We start from the raw sequence: 18,249 nt of genomic DNA on the forward strand, positions 1-18,249 counted from the left end.
CTTCTTCCCTCGGCTCCAGGGCTATTCAAATTTTCAAATACTTTGCGCGTCCACGGCGATGCCCCCCCCCCCGACTGGCAGAACGGAACAGAAACGCGCTAATTAATAACTCCAACCAGAACCACCCCCTTTCCGAAATCAAGCAAGTATGGTGCCAAGTTAGATTCGAGGGTCACCGGGTTGGAGGCGCAAGGGTCGGCTCCCTGGCTCGTATCTTCGCAACGATACGTCCCCTCCGTCCGTCTCCTACGTGTATGGGTGTATGTATACACATATACAAGTTGTAGGCCTGTCGGAAATTGAATTACCGCTCGGATCGCTTGTTCGATCGATCCTTCCTCGCTACTGCACGAGCCACGAGAAAGTTACGCAACCAAACTCTCGCCACGCCTATGTATATTGCCGTGCGCTTGTTGTGTGCCTCGTGCGTAATTCTGGTTGTGATTTTGTAGCCGAAGCTTTCGCCCTTTCGTTCCTCCCGAGAATTGTATCAACCGAAGATTACATCACTGTGAATCCAAGTGTCTTAAATTTTCACGTTTAAATTATATGTAGTTGAAATTTTTGTTTTTTTATGAAGCACATAGTGGTGGCGTGGATAATAATTTCAAGGACAACCAAATCTATAATGCACCAATTAAGCTGGGCACAGTTGAATGGGAAACCCAAATGTAGGAAAAGAGTGGAGTGAAAAAACTAGGCTATCACAGACTTAAAACGCTCACAAGTGTATGTACAATCTGTGACATGCATTTTTTACTCGCTACAGCCTTCAGCGTGTGCTTTAACACACTTGGATTTTACAGTGATCTGATATTTTATGGCACAAGAAATAATTTGTCGTTTAAAAATTTGTTTACGATTTTAATTGCGACAGATCATCCAAAATTGCATTTCGACACTTTGTCCAGAGTGATTTTGGGAGTAGAGTACGTGATGAAAAATAAATTTTAGCAGTGGGTCAATTCGATAGAATGATATTAGTTTGAATGGCCTTGATATCGCACAGAAACGTTGAAATCCACTGTGTACAACGTTTAAATTTGTCATAGTTGATTTCGTTTTATCCATTCGCATGAGCTAAGCAACAAAAAAAAGGAGTGGCAGAAGAAATACAAACACTCAGCCAAGTTTGTACGTACGCAGATAAGCAGAGAAAGGGAGTGTAAATTTTCGTGCTGGTACTTGATTGCGTCCACCTGCACTTTGCCGTACTAATTAAATCAAGTGTGGACAGTCAAAAGGGGGGATTGACTGATACGGTGTGCGTGCCCGGTCACGTGCCGCAAGCTTTTATGGCACTCCCCCCTTTTACTTCCCTCGATACATTGCTTCCGATGGCTCATCAATGGCCGTGAAAAATTCATAAACGCGCACGTACGTTTTATTCTTCCTCGGGGACGTTTTTTATTGTCAGATTGTGCCTTTCTTTTTCACAAGAAAACTAGGAATCCTTCGATCCCCCCTTACTCATATCTCGTTCGTAAATCACAACGTCCAGCTTGTAATAATCAGGTCTAACAACGAGCGGCTCTTGGGTGAAATTGTCACGCGATGTGTCATTAGCGCGTTGACGGCATGTGTCGTTAATTTGCTCGGGCAAAAAGAACTCGAGCGCGTATTCATGAATACAGAGAAAATTGTGTGATTCCAGGAATCATGGAGTCATAATTACACCTTTGCCAATTGCTGCAATTACATGAGGTAATGTTTAATCGACCCCCTTTTTAATGGCACGCTAATGAAAGTGTGTGTTGGAGATAAAAAAAAAATTGCCTCCCTCTCGAGTACGCGCAATTACGATTGAGTCTGATTTTTTTGCTACGAAGGCTGTATGGTTTTTTTTTTTTTTTTTTTCAAACATTATTCATGATATACAAAATTAGAGATATCAACCCACCAGATTAATTCCTGTTGAAAGTAAATAGATGTTATCCCCAATGAAAGTATTTATTGAAGAGTTTTTCCTTCGTTTCGACGACTTGTTTGATCCAATTTGCGCTGCTCAAACGTATAAAATGAATAAAATAATACCACAATACCATTTGTTAAGCTAAAAGGCCATAATTTTACTTTAAAGTATGACGCAATGTTTGTGTCTAATTACAATTTTTAACAAAGTAAATTTTTTTTTTTCATTTGTCACACAGTAGTCAATCGCACAGTTTTCTTTGATGTCCAATGAAAATTTTGATTGAGCGAGAAACAAAAAAAAAAAAGCTTCGCGAGCGATGAAATCATTCAATTTGCAAAAGTCAAACGAAATCCCGATTCATCACGTTTGTCCCAGTCTGCGATCTCATTTGCCTTGACATGAACAAAGAGCGGTAATTTACGCGCTGCAGCTAGAACTGATCGAATTAACCGAAGAAAAAGGGTTGAAAGAGAGAAAGACGGAAGGGGGGAGGGGGGAATTGGCGTATATACTATTACGGGGATGACGAGCGAAATCACAGCGTAACTTTATTGGCCGAGAAAAATAAAAGAGGAAGAAACGCAGGGGCCGATTCAACGGGAGCTTTTCTGTTGATAACAAAGTTTTAACCGACAAAGCCGTGTCGCCGTAGACGCATCAGGCGAGCCGACAATGATTAAAAGAGCTTTCCACCCTACCGAGTAATTAGCTCAAAAACTCGTTTCCCAGAACACGCCAGCCGGTCTTTCGCACTTTTTCCTCCATTAGCTCATCGACGTTATTTTGACTCGTGTTTCTCTCCCTCGCTACCCTCTTTTTTCCCCGCTCCCTGGAAAAAAAGTTAAACGGTTCGTTATACACCGGCAACTCCCTGCGACAGAGGATACTGCAAATGGTGGGAAGGCGGTCTTGGGGATGATAAAGGGTGGAAGAAAAAAAAAGGAATCGCTTCGCAGATCATCTGTGTGTACTAGCCGACAAAGAGAGCCAAGTTAATAAGCGAGAAACGAAGAAAGTGACAAAGAGAGCGCGTCTCGTTTTTTCACGGAAGTTTCGCTTCCCCGTACTTGGGGATGTTTGATTTATACCGGAGCTCGTTTTTTTTTTTTTTTTTTTTTTTTTTTTTTTTTTTTTTCTGCTACTCCTAAGCGTATTCGAGCCACCCGGTGGACGGACAGGCTAGTTATTTTACTTTCCCGAGTCAAACGAGGGGGAATTAAAAAATAAAAGGAGAGCCAGAGTCGCGTGGCAAGCTGCCTCGATTCTTGTTTACAAAGTTCATGATAATTGAATTTTACTCCAAGATGTCAAGGAAACTTTTAGATGCAGCAAACATGCGCTCTCTGCGTCCCCTTTTGCTTTCGTTTCCTCTCTCTCTCTTTCTCGTTTTAACTCTATTCGCAAAGTCTAATAGCTTGCTAATTTTGTGTACCGAGGGTGCTTTTAAAAGTTACTACTTGCTTATCAAACTCGTTGTTGACACGTGGATTTTTATGCGCATGCTGTAAGTAAGATTCGCTTCGTTCAAATTTACTAATTTTAATAAAGCGTTATATGTCAATCAAGTCATTTTACGGGAATCGTTACACTTGATGTAATTTTAATGCGAAATAATTCAGTTTTCTCAATCACTTCAAAATAATTGATTGAGATGATCAATTATATGCGATAAAAGTAATGTCAAAGAATTGTTAGAGACTGTATGATGTTTAAGTAGAAATCTAAACGTTTGGTCAGCCACAGCCGGTAAACGCCTTTTCAGTATTACTCGAGTGTGTTATTGTTCAATAATTCAAACATGAAATCCAAAATTTTTTGCTAATAAAAATAAAGTCAATATCATACAAATTTTGATTTAGCTTAATTAATTTTCATTACATTTTTTATTAAGGTTTTGTTAGTTTACCGTGTGTACCCATTCATCAGATATCTGTCGCTTCGTTAAGTAGCTTTTTCGTTACAGTGATAGATGGTAGCACTTACTCTTATCTTGGGTGAAACAATAAAATCGACCATATTTACGAAATTACAACACTTTAGACCTTTTACCATTAACTCATGGAAGCACAGCCCTTTAACTTTATAGTTTAAATAAACAGTTAACTTATATAATAATATGTACATACCAAGATTTGTATTACAGTAATCTTAAATAACGATCATATACTAATGTACGTAATCAGTCTAAAAGAGACAACTAAAGAAAAAAGGCTTAAAAAAAAGCACAATCGCCTGAAGAATCTCCTAAAAATGGAGTATTGGATCTTACTTAGTCAGAGATGGTTGGATTCTTTGTTTATTTATAATACTTAAAATTTACTTCTCTGTAATAAATGTATTTTTTATTTAGTGAGATCCAATGCTCTATTCTTAGGAGACTCTTTGTGTGACTGTACTTCTTTTTCAGTCCTTTTTTCTTCAGTTGTCTCTTTTAGAATGATTAATTTACTTACACATTTGATCGTTGTTTAAGATTTCTGTAACACAAATTTTGCTATTTACATATTATATAAGTCAACTGTTTGTTTAAACTATAAAGTTGAAGGGCTGTGCTTCCATGAGTTAATGGTAAAAGGTCCAAAGTATTGTAATTTTGTAAATATGGTAGATTTTATAAGCCATATAAGATAAGTAGAACATTTATTTACTTGTAGAGGTCGATTTTTTGATAAAAGATAGATTGTAAACTTGCCGCAAACAGCATAAAAAATGTTAACTATTTATCGTCTATTTATAAAATTATTTGCGGCTGGTTTGTAATTATTAAAGTGACTTTACTATAAATAGCAATGATCATTTGGATCAGCGCCATCTAGCGGTCTCAACTTTTTGGCCAAAAGTGGCTCCTAAAATTCTCAATCAGAGCAATCAGGAGAAGAGCCATTTAATCAAATATAAACCAGCCGCAACTCATGGTGAAGCTATAAAATAAAAAAATAACAATACGTGTGTTTTTGGCGGCAAGTTAACAATCTATTTTTTACCAAAAAATTGACCTCCTATGTATTTGTACTTTTAAAGATAAATTTTTGAGCAAAAGATAGATTGTTAGCTTGCCGCCAAAAACACATGTATCGTTATTTTTTTATTTTATAGCTTTATCATAAGTTGCGGCTGGTTTATAGTTGATTATATGGCTCTAATCCTGATTGCTCTGATTGAGCATTTTAGGAGCCACTTTTGGCCAAAAAATGAAGACCGCTAGATGGCGCTGATCCAAATAATTATTGCTATTTACAGTAAAGTCACTTTAATAATTACAAACCAGCCGCAAATAATCTTATACATAGACAATAAATAGTTAACATTTTTTATGCTACTTGCGGCAAGTTTACAATTTATCTTTTATCTAAAAGTCGACCTCCTTTATAAATAACGTCAACTTTTTATTGTTTAACTCTTACAATTACTTGCGGCTGGTTTACAATTGACTAAATGGCTCTACTGTTGGTGTAACGTTGGGAAGACCACAGCTGTTGTCAAAAAGCGACTTTGAAATTTCATGTCTCTGACGGAACGTATAATTTGTGAGTGGAAAAAACTTAATGCTATTTGTGTTTATCATAAAAACTTTTAATATTAAAGTAATATCAGTGAGCGTATAAAAATGAGCATCTTATAACTCCCATATTATTTGACGTTTACTAAAAAAATATAGTTAAAGTTATTTATAGTTAAATCAATTACCTGTTTTATAATTTATCAACTCCGATTTTTTTTCTGTATCAAATTAAAATCTGACGAACGTTATTTAAATTCGAAGAATATTTTTAATTTTTAGAAACAAAAAATCAGATTCCTGCTCGACAAGTACTTGATTTCTTTCTTTCTTCAGTTAATAATTATTTTCATCACAATATTTTTTTATCATTATTTTTAAATTCGAAAACATACTTAAGCTATTTTTTTACATAAAACTACCAAATTAGTAGTCAGTTATTTCATTTGATAATGGTATGTAAATACTGTTGAGATTGAAAATTATTTTCACAAGCATATATAATAATCGAAAGTATATTTAACTATTAGAAGGAAAATGAAAAATACATGTATTAGTTTTGTTGTTCCGTTTATTTCAACAATTTCATAATAACGTAATAATTGTTTCATAATAATAATATAATAATATTATTACAATGCAGCGATTGTATTTTCACCATTTCAGTTATAACAGGGGATCATCATTCTCGAATATCAATCAACACGCGTTTATTATAAGATAATGCCTCGAATAAGAGCCCAGCATAGAAATATAACAAACGTGCTTTTTAATTATTATTATATATATATAGAGAGAGATTTATTTTTTATTAATTTTTTTCGTTTCTCAATATGAATTTACTATTATTAAAACTAGGCTGTTTATCGAGGCGCTACAATCTTTTTATTAAATTTATTTTAAGTTTTTTTTTTTTTTTTTTTTCATTTTCATTTTCATTTAAAAGTCAAGTGAGATCGTGGCCCGCAGTCGACGAAAATCGACGTCGTTTTCTTCAAACAGCGTCGACCAAGAAAGTACAAAAAAAGACAAGTTTACCAATAATTAAAATCATACATTTTGCACTACAATGTGTATAATATATTTTTTGTTGTTTTTATTCTTGCTTTTTCACTACCTCTCGTTTTCATAGTTTCTCATTTTTTTTCCATTATTTATAATTACGTTTTGTTTTTATTTTATTCGATAAGTAATTGCTATTAGGTGACACAAGATGCGTACATGAAAAATTATCATTCCTATGGTTACGTACATGTTAATACTACTATCAATGTATACAATATCTACCTTGACGGTGAATTGACGCAATCTGCCGATACGACGCTCGATATTTCGTCGTCCGAAGGTATTTTTTCTTTGTTTTTTTTTTCTGTTTTTTTTTTCTTTCACGTATTACCTTTAGAGAATAAAAGTTTTGGAAGAGTTCATTGTTTATTGTAGGAATATATGTATATTATTCATGTACAGTAGAATCTAACGTTACGATTTCTCTGATTTTTTCCTCCATCGTTGACGTTTTTGCTCACAGAATTCCTTTTCCTCTTTCACTCTCCGGTTTTCTTGATCACGCAAAGATGAGTTTTACAGGTATTTCGTATAAGCCTGACTTATTCTCGAGATTAGGAGACAGAGAAAGAGAGCGAAAATGTGCGTGACTTTTTAAAAATTTATTTTCTATTATCCCACTTACTGCAAAACAATACTTGCAAACCCACTCTCTCGACGCACACAATACATGTTTCTGATTTTTCTTTTCATTTTCAATTTTTTTTATTATCATTATTGTTAATATTATAATAATTACAACTATAATTATTGATATTTATATGCGATACGGCAGATAAATTCTCGCTCATACAAAAGTGAAACCACGCAAGGAAAATGAGCGTGTCTCTTAATGTTTTTAAGCTTAAAATGGATGTTCATTGAGAGTGACGTATACGATCTTTAGGCTTGTTTTTTGTTGAAAGTTTGCTGGAAAAAACATAAGTAGGCAAAAAAAAGACACCGATAAACTGCTCAATCTCTCCAGAAAAACAGGATTTATACGCTGCTCGAGTATTCAGGTGTGGATGAGAGGGGTTTTGTCTACATGAAATCTGACGCTCGCTCGCTAGTTCTCTCGAACACAATGACGCTCTTCGCAGTGCCCTCGTACAATCGATCGCTCTAGTAGCCGAAGCAAAAACAAAAGAGTCGATGAACAGAAAAAAAAAATGCTACTTAGCACCTTTTTTTCGCGCTCTCGTGCGTGTAATGTGTACTTTTCTGCGCATAGCTGTGCCTCTTTTTCACCGGTATCTGTCTCTGTCTCATCTCTTAGCGACTAACGACTCGCTCGTCACCTCTTATCGATCAATCAAGTTACTGGGTAATTCGATTATGGCATTTTTTGTTTGTTTTTTTTTCATAGTTCTTCTTTTTGCTCTTCTCATTTTTTATTTTTCATCTCTCGGCGTGTACATGGCTCGTTTACACTACTCAGTGACTCGACGAAAATCGCAAGCCATCATCTATCGAATGTTCGAGGTCGAATTTCACTCTCGCGTTACCGATCATTGCATCTCGTGTATGCATGAGAATCAAGTTCCACCTCAAAAATATTCGACCAAACATGGTTTTCCTCTTCGTTCATATAAACTTCGTACAATCTACATATTTTTATTTTTCGACAGGATAATTATTGCGATTATCGATAAGTCCCTAAACGGTACATCTGATTATGTGTGCGATCTCACTTTACCTTTCATCCCGCAAGATTGTTGTTATTTTTTTTTATTCGTTTGGTTATCAACTTGAAGTTTTCTGCACTCATTTTTATACTATTTTATTTTTAAAACTTTTAACTTTTTTTTTTTATTATTATTAGTTCTTCATTAATTCTTTTAGTTTAGTGTTTATATGATTATGAGTTTAGCTTTCAATAGTTTAAATATGTATAGATTATGTTTAGCGGTACAAGTTTAATAATTTCATTTTTTTTTTTTTTTTATTCTTTATAACGCTTTATGAGCTTTCGATCGAAAGATAGTTAAGCTTTAGTTTATGCTTTTTTTCCTCCTAGGTAATACAATAAAAGGGCAATGCGGGGCTTGCGGTTATTTTTTTTTTTTTTTTTTCGATGACGCGTTTTCATGTCCTCCGCACTCAATGATACTGATGTTGTCGCTCGCCTGTTGCTTTCGTATTTTGTTACAAAAAAATTATAGCTTAACTTTCAGTAACAAAGGAAGAAAAGTATCGATCGCGATGCATCGTTTAAAATATAGTTTTACATTAATTTTTACAAAAACGTTTATTACGATGAAAATTCGACGAAGCAATGCTTATTGTTATATCGTTTATTATTACTTTATTATTATTATTATTATTATTATTATTATTATTATTATTGAAAAAATCTCAATATATTGTAAAAATAATTAAGCACCATTCGCCAAATGTTTATCTTATTTTCTCACCAAGATGTTGAGCAGCCAAGCGGCAGGTCTGCTGTTTAAAATTATTGTTAATGCGATACTTAAAATTTATATCATGAGCTGGACATTGAAAGTCGATTTCATTTATTATGACTCGTTAGTATATACCCGAACAATAAATAATCAGTAAATACGATTGGATGTACAAAACTCGTACACGTCATGGAAAAACCAAACACCTCCGCCTGCTCCTTTAGATAATCAGTAGTGATCAGTATTATTAATTTTATTTTTTATTTTTTAATGTTTCAACAAAGTGTTTATTGTGTGCTTGCGTCCGTGTATCGTAATATATATATATATATATATATATATATATATATATATATATATATTTTTTTTATTTTTATAGAATATAATAATTTATATCCAATTTTTTAAATCGAAATTTTCTTTCCTAAATCAGTGAAAAAAAATCATGAGTTGTTGTGGGCTAAAGAGCTTAAAAAATTTAATTTGGCAAATAGTTATACAAAACTCTTAAATCGATGGTTTAAAAATGTAGCATTGATATAAATATTTAAATTATTACGATATTTAGCGTTATGCAGACAAGAATTATTAGATACTCAGTTATAATCACTTGTAAAAGAGTCGAAGTATAAAGTAGCATTCTCACGTATGCTTTTCACTGATTTTGGAGCGACTAAATATAGCATTTGAAAAAATTTGAAAAATTTACGAAGGAATCATAAACCTAGCTAGGCAACCTTTTTTTCTACCGACTCTCTGGATTTTTTTTTTTTCAACTTTTTAAACCTTATTTTTTTATTACAATATTCAATCGTATTAATGGCAATAGTAAATCTTACTCCTTCTCGCTCCCTAACTCTTTCAACTACAGTCTCTCACAAGCAGTACCCTTCAGAATTGAGATCGAAATTGGTAATTCAAAATTTCTTTTAATCATCTCTTTTTTCATCACGCATTATGCTTTACCTACTTATCGTACTTATATATTTTGTTATTTATTTATTTTTTCCAATAATTAATCATATTACTTATGATAATAATCATAATTTTAATTTTATAGTTGTCGTAGTTATTTTTTGTTTCATTTTTATTCCTTTAACATCATTAACAACAATATTATTGATTTATTTATCTTTTTTTTTTTTTTTATTCTTAGCTCGTAAACTTTAATACTTATTTAAGAGTTAACGTGATTGGTTGTCGCGTCTGCAAATTGCTGAAGCCGCGCAAGTGCGCGCCACGTAAAAGTCTCCCTTGTTATTTTGTGTAACATATTGTAAAACAAGTTTTCTTTTACTCTCTTAGAAACGTGACTTCTGATCCCCATCGGCAAATGTCGATAAGTTGACTCGAAGATCGTAGACAGTCCGAGGCTACCCGAATAAAAATTTATTTATACATGCGCGCATATTTAATGAGCTTGCGGCGCGTGGCAGGCTCGACCTTCAAGCCTCACGTTGTTAATTATTGTACGATAATTTTAAAAAAAGTATCTTACAACGTAAATTTTGATTTTTTACTTATATGTTTATAAAAAATTTTTTTTCTTTTTTTTTTTTTAACATTTCATCTGTACAATTTCAACGATTATAATAAATGATTCGAATAGGTAACATAACCATTATATAATTTATTATTTACTTACAAATGATAAGTTTTTATTATTAATTCCAATAGTTACGTTGAAAAAAGGACCGATTTGCTCTGTAAAGCATGTAAATTTTTAAGATCAGACGTGCGCGAACTTGACGCAAATCTTCAACGTTTATTTATATATTTATTTTTTTCGTAGTTTATTAGTTTTTATTTTTCCTCCAATAACTGGAGAGAGCTGCTCATCGCTACGTAATCTGTAAAATTTTTTCGTCGCTTCTCTTTCTATTATAAGAAAGTTAATTGCAAGAATAGCAAAAACATATATTAAATTTACTTAAAATTCACAATTTCCCTGTTTATTACTTTTTTTCATTTACATATTTTTCTTGTGGTTACTCCGGTAGTATATCTCGTAGCAACGTATCTATTAGTTTTCTCCTTGAATAATCATCCCGTCTGAAGAGGAAGAGGAGGAAGAAAACTTGAGTTTCCGCATTGGCAAATTTGGTATGAATTTATAAGATTTTTAAATTTACGAAAAAAAAGTGCACCACTTCTGTGTATAGTTTTCATGTAATTAAACTTTGGATATCAGTTAACAATTACTATAAATTTTTAAGTATTAAGTACACTGAAAATTAACAACACTGTGTACGAGTAGAACTATTTTGATTAGGTAAAAAGTAGTAATCATACGTGGTGTAAAAAAATAATTATTGCAAATCGTATTTTTAACGGTAATTAGATAACACTAATTGATTATCAATATTTTTTTTTTAATTCGAGTACTCTTGTAAATTTGGATTATTTTACAATAATTACGTATGATCACAAAGTATCCGCGCACAAGAGACAATTGCTCACTTAGCCTATGGTTTTTATTATTTTGTATAAATAGAGAACCGTTTTATGATACGAGCTTTTACAAACATCTGTGTCAAGTTATGCAGACTCTTGATTACTCTCTATTTTACAAGTTGAACCGTTACCTTCATCGATATATCATTAAACCGGTGTTAGCCCTTGTTTTACGGTATTTATGTTCTCTCTTTTTTACTACCTGCTCAGCTTTTATCACTTTACTCGTTCAAACTCTTGGATCAATCATTTTCTATTTAATCGCAATCGCTATATTTTTTTACGCACTTTATCCTCTACGTTTATTTTATGTATATGAATATACTTATGATATTTAAATATGTACGGATTAATAAAATTCACTGGCATATTTGAATCACCTTGGCAGTTCTTTTTTTTTTTTGTTTTTTTTTTGTTTTTTTTTTTTTTTTGTTTTTTTTTGTTTGTTTATTTTCTTCGAGAAAGGTTACATATTTCATGTGTGCGCTTTGATGCTCCTTCAAGTTTTCGTTGACAATTTCTTTTCTTTTTTTTTTTGTTTTAAAAATTTGTCCATGTGTTAACTGTTCATGTTTATACGTGTGAGTGTAAATTCTATGATTTTTCTTTGCTTTTCTTTTCTCTCTCTTTTTTTTTTTTATCATTTTTGTGCTACATTTATTTTCCAGTTTTATTTTTCATCTCGTTTTTATGGGAAACACATCTGTAACGTAAAAACTGAAGTAAGTCTGCTGAGCTGCGTTTTTAAAACTTTTTTTGTCATACCTAACAATTTCATGTCTCGAAAAAGTTTTTGACACATCATATTGCAGCATAAGGGCAGATATTAGTTCATCGATGAACAACTCGATTCGACTTTACCAATCGATCGTTGAAACGCGTTCAAAAATTTGCGTAGCAGGTGTTGCATCGTACGCATGTGATTCTTTGGTATGTTTTTATTTTCTTTTTTTTCAAACGCTTGCGTTTCAAAGTCGCTAAGGCTGTGTCGCGTATCATACGATTTGAATTAGATTTACCTCAATATAAAAAAAAAATCACGTACTCAAATTTTTTTTGTTAGTTCGTCAAACTCAAGCATACATCGTTTAACAAAGTTGATGTCCCTCTCTCTATGTTGTTGATATTCGTGTATTGCTTTGATTATTGATTTATCGTCATTTTCTTCTTCGTCTTCTTCTTCTTCTCCTTTTTTCGTTATCAGCTGACATTGTTGCGAAAAAAAACCGATCACTATAGGAGAAATTCAGCCACGATTGTCGAAGATCCGTTCTTGTCCTCTCCGTGATAGTATCAGACTTTATAACTCTTTCTCTTTCTGTGGCCTTTATTTTTTTTTTTATTTTATTTTTTTTTTTTTTATTATTTCTTTTTACGATTTTCACGATTTTGTTCACTTAATTTTTTCGATTGATTCTTGACTCTGTGCTTTTGTCCTGTTTAGCGAAATTTTAAAACACGACTCGCGGCTGTAACGCGAACAGCTTTGAAAATCCAAAAGCAACGACAATAATAATCGATTGCGGTTCATCATTACTGGTATAATTGTTAGTATTATGATTATTATAATAATTGTTATAAATATGATCAACGAAAAGCGACATTAGTTTGGCTCCCCTACGAGTAGTTGAACCGTAGTAGTAGTAGTAATAGTAGTAATAGTAGCAACAACAACAACAACAACAGCGGCGGTGGCGGCGGTGTCGGCAACGAAGGTGCACTTCTCGGCAGATCGGAGCCTCGGCAACGGCGACGTCGACGATTGCGGTGGCACTGATGCACTTTCTGCAGCGTCTACGTCTTCGGCGTCTTGTCTTTTCTCGCGGGAGGCTCGAAAATCACGTGACGATGATGTGCGGCGCCGAGAATAGGACGGTGATGGTGGCAATTATCGTGAACAGAGTAAAAACGATTAGGCACAATCTGTCAATCACCATCGCAGCGAATTTCCAATCATTGGTAATCTTCGTTTGTTCCTCGTTGTTTTTCAATTCGTCCGTGATTACCTGTTAAACGAGACAAAATAACAATGATACAAATTACAATACGTCAAAGGATCAATTTTGCCGCACTTAAATGTACACATGTATCTATGTATAGGTAGGTACGTACAACTTGGCGTGTCAAACAAAACATTTATAAATTTTAAATCCCGTTTCGGCCGTAATGAATCACCCGGGCGAAGGAAAAAAATAGCAAGTACAGCTCTCATTTCGAAATTCACGCAGTTCAATTTGATAAACACACTCTTGTTTCGCGTTGTTTTGTTTCACCCCTATACCCAGTTTCGTTACATCACTTGGAACTGACCCAACAGTCGACTGTCCCGCTTCGAATTTATTTTCTCCCTTTCAAGGATAAGCCGGCCGATAAAAATCCATCCAACGCAATATACCAGACTGTACGCCCCAAATGGTCATCAAAGCAAGACATCGGGAACTATTTTTAACTCTGAAATAACATTTTTTTATTTTTTTATTTCACCGCGAACTTTCAATTTAAATTACGACGGAAGAGGTTACTCGTGTAATACCATTCGATCATCCGTTACTAGTAAGAAGGACGCGAGCGTAATTTCACAAAGTGAACACGAGTCCCTCTCTCTCCTACACCCGGTTTTTTGCTCTGTCTTTGACCGGTAAAGATAGAGGAGCACCCACTGGGCAAATGCAAACCAAATAAGCAACGCGTACTGTCCACCGCTGGAGCGCGCCCAAAAAGAAAAATACCCCATGGATGAATTGGGCCCGGTCCAGCCGGCTATTACTGCTAATTAAAAATTGACCCATCGACAGCTCGGTACACACAAAACGCGCGTTGACCTTATCTCCCAGCGAGTACAGGGGTTTGGCCTGAAAAATAACGCTGCTCCGCGCGAAACACGAGTGCAGCGCAAACCAAAAACTTCGTACTCCCCGATGGCGCTGACTCGCGCGGAAAATGACGAGCCCCGCCGTTGGGAGGCCCTCCAACCCTCGCGAGTCCGGGTGTTTGTGCAGGATTATTAGTCTCGCGCTCGCCAAGTCAAACACACTCGAAAAACTATACCTCCCGCGCAGCCGCTCTCTCTTCCACCCCCCCGGCCTTTCTTATCCCATTAGGTTTCCCTCTCTCGTTGCGATTAGGGGGGAAACGCGGTCAGAGGGGAATCGAGTTTAAGCTCAGCCCTCGCGGAGTCCCAACCACACGAATCAAGATTCCAATCTGTCTACGGCAATCCGTGCTTATACCCGGGAAAGTTAAAACCACGGATGTGTGTGTATGGTTTTGAAAAATCACCCCGAACAAATCTCCAAAATGGTCCAAAGCAAACAGGGCACCGGTGCCCGCATGCATAATACAGGGGCTCAAAATCGAGAAGCTTCAGCCGAGATCTTTCGAATCACGCGCTCGCGTTTTCCCCGAATCCCCGCGCTTCTATTTGCGGGTCACATTTAAATAATTAATAGATCCCTTTCGCGCGTGCTCGCTTTCTCCACTTTGCTCCCTCACCACCTCCCCCCTCCCCTCGTGCAAGCGCACACGTGCCCGTCGACAAAACTTTTAATCGAGGTCTGATTATGTAAGCGTGTACGTTCGGGGAAAGAGGTGACGCTTCCCGGCATCGAGAGGTCACATGTGCCGCTGAGCGAGTGTGTACCCTTTGGATTACGAAATTATTAGGCGAAGAGAGAGGGAGGACATGGCGCCCCGATTGGTCGATCAGTCGGAAAGTAGGAGGGCGATTTCATTATCGCTTGTTATAATATCCAGGTCCGTCGGGCGGATTGGCCAAAGAAATTTGACGTGACACAGATTTTGCACGTTACGAAAAATAGCATTTGCGCACTCTATGTTTACTCATTAATTTTTATTTATGCAAAAAAATAAGAGGACACGTGGAGAAATATTTTTGTGAATTCCATTGAACGGCTACAATGTGCGGTGTAATTTTTTAATTTCTTACCCACAGTGATTTTAACTCTTTTAGAAAATTAAGTAGAAACAGACGAGTAGGGTAAGACGAGCCATCGACGGGCACATGGAGAAATTATTCACGTGACTTAATCTGATGTGTTTGAAATCTATGGCATTGCATACTAGATAGAAAATTATTTTCTATTCTTTTACAAAAGCGTAATTTTTTAATTCCTCGCCCACAGTGGTTTAAACTCTCTTAAAAAAATTAAGTAGAAACAGACGAGTAGGGTAAGACGAGCTATCGACAGGCGCACGGAGAATTTATTCACGTGACTTAATCTGATGTATTTGAAATCTATGACATTGCATATTAAATAGAAAATTATTTCGTAATCTTAATTCGTATGAAAAAAAATGAACAAGCTCTTTTTTCGATAGCTATCACAATATTTCATTTGTTCAAGAAAATCAGTAATTTGATCGAGTGATCAACGTAATGAAAAAATATGGTTTTCATTCCAATGATCGGGCAAGTATTTCGGTCGTGAGTTTTAATGAAAAAAAAAAAAAAAAAATGACTTGACATCGAAATCGTAGATAAAACAAGAACGCTCAACACTTTTTTCCCATCTAATTGACCAAACAACGAAAGCCCAATGAAAATTACGACTGTGCAACACTACCATCGCCAAAATGATCATTTATCAAAATAACCTCGTTTTCTTTCGAATTCGCAATGTTTTCACAGTTATAAAAGCACACCCATTCCCGATTCAATTCCAGTGCTCGATAAAAGATTTTAAAGCGCCATAAATCTGCCAGAAATCACGCGGATGGCAAATCTACACCTTTTTTATAAAAAAAAAGAAAAAAAAGGAAAAGGAAAAAATTCAAATTCGAGATTACACCGGATTGACGCAGTAAGTTGATCAGCGCGCGTAAAGGACGAAAGGAGACGTCGTCATAAATTTTTTCGACGCAGATCCTCACGGACGCTTTAATCCGCGATTTCACGACAAGGACTCCGCCAGGGGCGGCCAGTCGCGGGAACCAACTCACCTTGATCTCCTTGAGGATGAGAATGAGCTCGTAGCGCGCGCAGAAGCAGGCGCTCTGCAAGATCGTCTCGACCTGGGGCCCGGGCGACGGCTCGGCCGGATGGGCGTGGTGGTGAGGCGTGTGGCCGAGCTGGTGGCCCATAGGGGGTGGCGGCACCGGGTAGTGCTGGTGGTGAGGCGTCGTCGTTGCCGTGTGCGGGTGATGGTGGTGATGGGGGGTCGCGTGCACGTGGCCGTGGTGGTGGGGCCCCGGCGTGCTGTACACGTTGTTCAGCAAGTTGTTGTGCGACGCGAGCGCGTTGTCCTCCAGGTCGAGGACGTTGGCCAACAAGGACTTGCTCGAGCGCTGATGCAGCTCCAGGTCGCCGTACGCCTTGCTCGTTCCTGTGGCGATTCGATATGTGTACAGGCTTGGGGCGCTTGTGATGGTTGATTGGTTGGAAGGGGATTGAGTGAGAGAGGGGAAGCGATTCTATCGGATCGCGGGACATTTCACGGCTCGTTCCACGCGAATCGACGCGCCGTGGTTGTGTTTGGTTTTCGAATTAGCATTTAGACCGGGCAGATGACGAAATGGAAAAAAATAAAAGAAGCAAAGCTGCTGGGGCGGCTCTTGTTGCAGGCGTGTCGGGCTTGCACTTGAATTTCGAAAATGAATTTCGGACACGATTGACCTGAAATTGAAAACCAATTTTTTGGGAAATCGATTCACGGCCCGTCGTTTAAAATCGCTTCTGTGCCAGGGTCGATGAATTTCAATAATTGTTTCCCGCTATTCCCTCCTGTATCGAAGAATTGGTTTTCGATTAACCGCGTGAAATCGATCAGAGCTCGGCCGACGTGTCTCTTCGGAAGATTAAGCTTCGCCAAATGTTGTTTTTTTTTATATCGTTGTTTTCCAATTTTCACCCAGATTTGGTTCACCCAGAATCGTATTTTACGTCCATCCGTGGACTTTTTTGTATTCGTCGTCGTCCAGTCGATTGAAAGTCGCTTTAGTTAGAACATGCACCAGAGCTTAAATACACGTTTGGTCTTGGAGCTCGTGGTATCGAGGACGAAACGTCGCTGTATAAGATAAGTGGGGTAGGTATGGATTGGAGGAAAGACCATTGGACATTTCATCGATTACGGAGATACGGGGTGTGTTCTATATACATCGACCGAGAAAGGCTATTCAGTTATTCGAGAAATCCATTAGATTTTCGACAATTTATCTTATTCACTGGCTCGAGGAAACCACCGCTAAATGGAAATTCCAATCTTTTTTACTTTTCGACGTGATAAGTGGATGGTCGCGTTATCTCTAATTGGTTTATCCTATATATGTATATGGTTCAATGTTTCTCGGATACTCTTATTGGGGCAACTTACCAGTCACTGGGGAAGGTTTTTGAGACTTTTGCGTAACGTCATCGTCATCTTCCGGAACTGGCCTTGACATTCGTAGTATACAAGGCAGCCAATCCAGGAAGACGACTCTCACCTGCAACAAATGATGACAAAACATTCATTCAAGTGCGACTACTCTTTACGCCAATCAATAGTCATTGAACACCTACCCATTCTGACATCACGTGGGTGTCGGAGTTGCGGTGGTGATAATTCAATATAAGAATTGTGCTGACCACACTACTGGCCACCATGAACATTATACAATTGAAGTACGTCCCTTGAAACCAAGCATTAATTCATACACACTACGCTGCTAAATAAACACCGATGACTAAATAAACTCTCGAGTGCACGCGAATTCGATTAATTGTAGATGCTAACTACTTTTGGCTTGATTAAAATCCTGCGCTACGGGGCAGCAATTACAACAAACAATGCGGCAATTTACGTATTTTCATTTACAACGGTGGATTATACGAAGTTGTTGTGTGTCACTGCGGCAGGACTTTGAATTGTATTTGTGATAGACCTTTGACCCGAATCAATTTAAAATTAATTTAAAGATGAAAAGCTGGG

The 18,249-nt window shown here is 36.5% G+C and overlaps 1 protein-coding gene across 1 annotated transcript in view; it reads right to left on the reverse strand.

Annotated features, from left to right (window-relative positions):
• Positions 1–12,708: 12,708 nt before the first annotated feature.
• The window catches only part of nAChRa7 (nicotinic acetylcholine receptor alpha7 subunit), a 76,830-nt gene continuing 71,289 nt past the window's right edge, over positions 12,709–18,249 (reverse strand). Inside the window, exons 9-12 of the mRNA XM_014348000.2 lie at positions 17,841–17,950; positions 17,653–17,764; positions 16,280–16,662; positions 12,709–13,326 (exon numbers count right to left, since the gene is read on the reverse strand). Coding sequence (XP_014203486.2) covers positions 13,159–13,326; positions 16,280–16,662; positions 17,653–17,764; positions 17,841–17,950 — 773 coding nt within the window. The 3' untranslated portion in view covers positions 12,709–13,158. The remainder of the gene's footprint in view (positions 13,327–16,279; positions 16,663–17,652; positions 17,765–17,840; positions 17,951–18,249) is intronic.

Source organism: Copidosoma floridanum, unplaced genomic scaffold (assembly GCF_036245765.1).
Source record: "Copidosoma floridanum isolate Cflo_tuat_1 unplaced genomic scaffold, Cflo_Japanese_pri ptg000019l, whole genome shotgun sequence".
NCBI classification, from domain to species: domain Eukaryota; kingdom Metazoa; phylum Arthropoda; class Insecta; order Hymenoptera; family Encyrtidae; genus Copidosoma; species Copidosoma floridanum.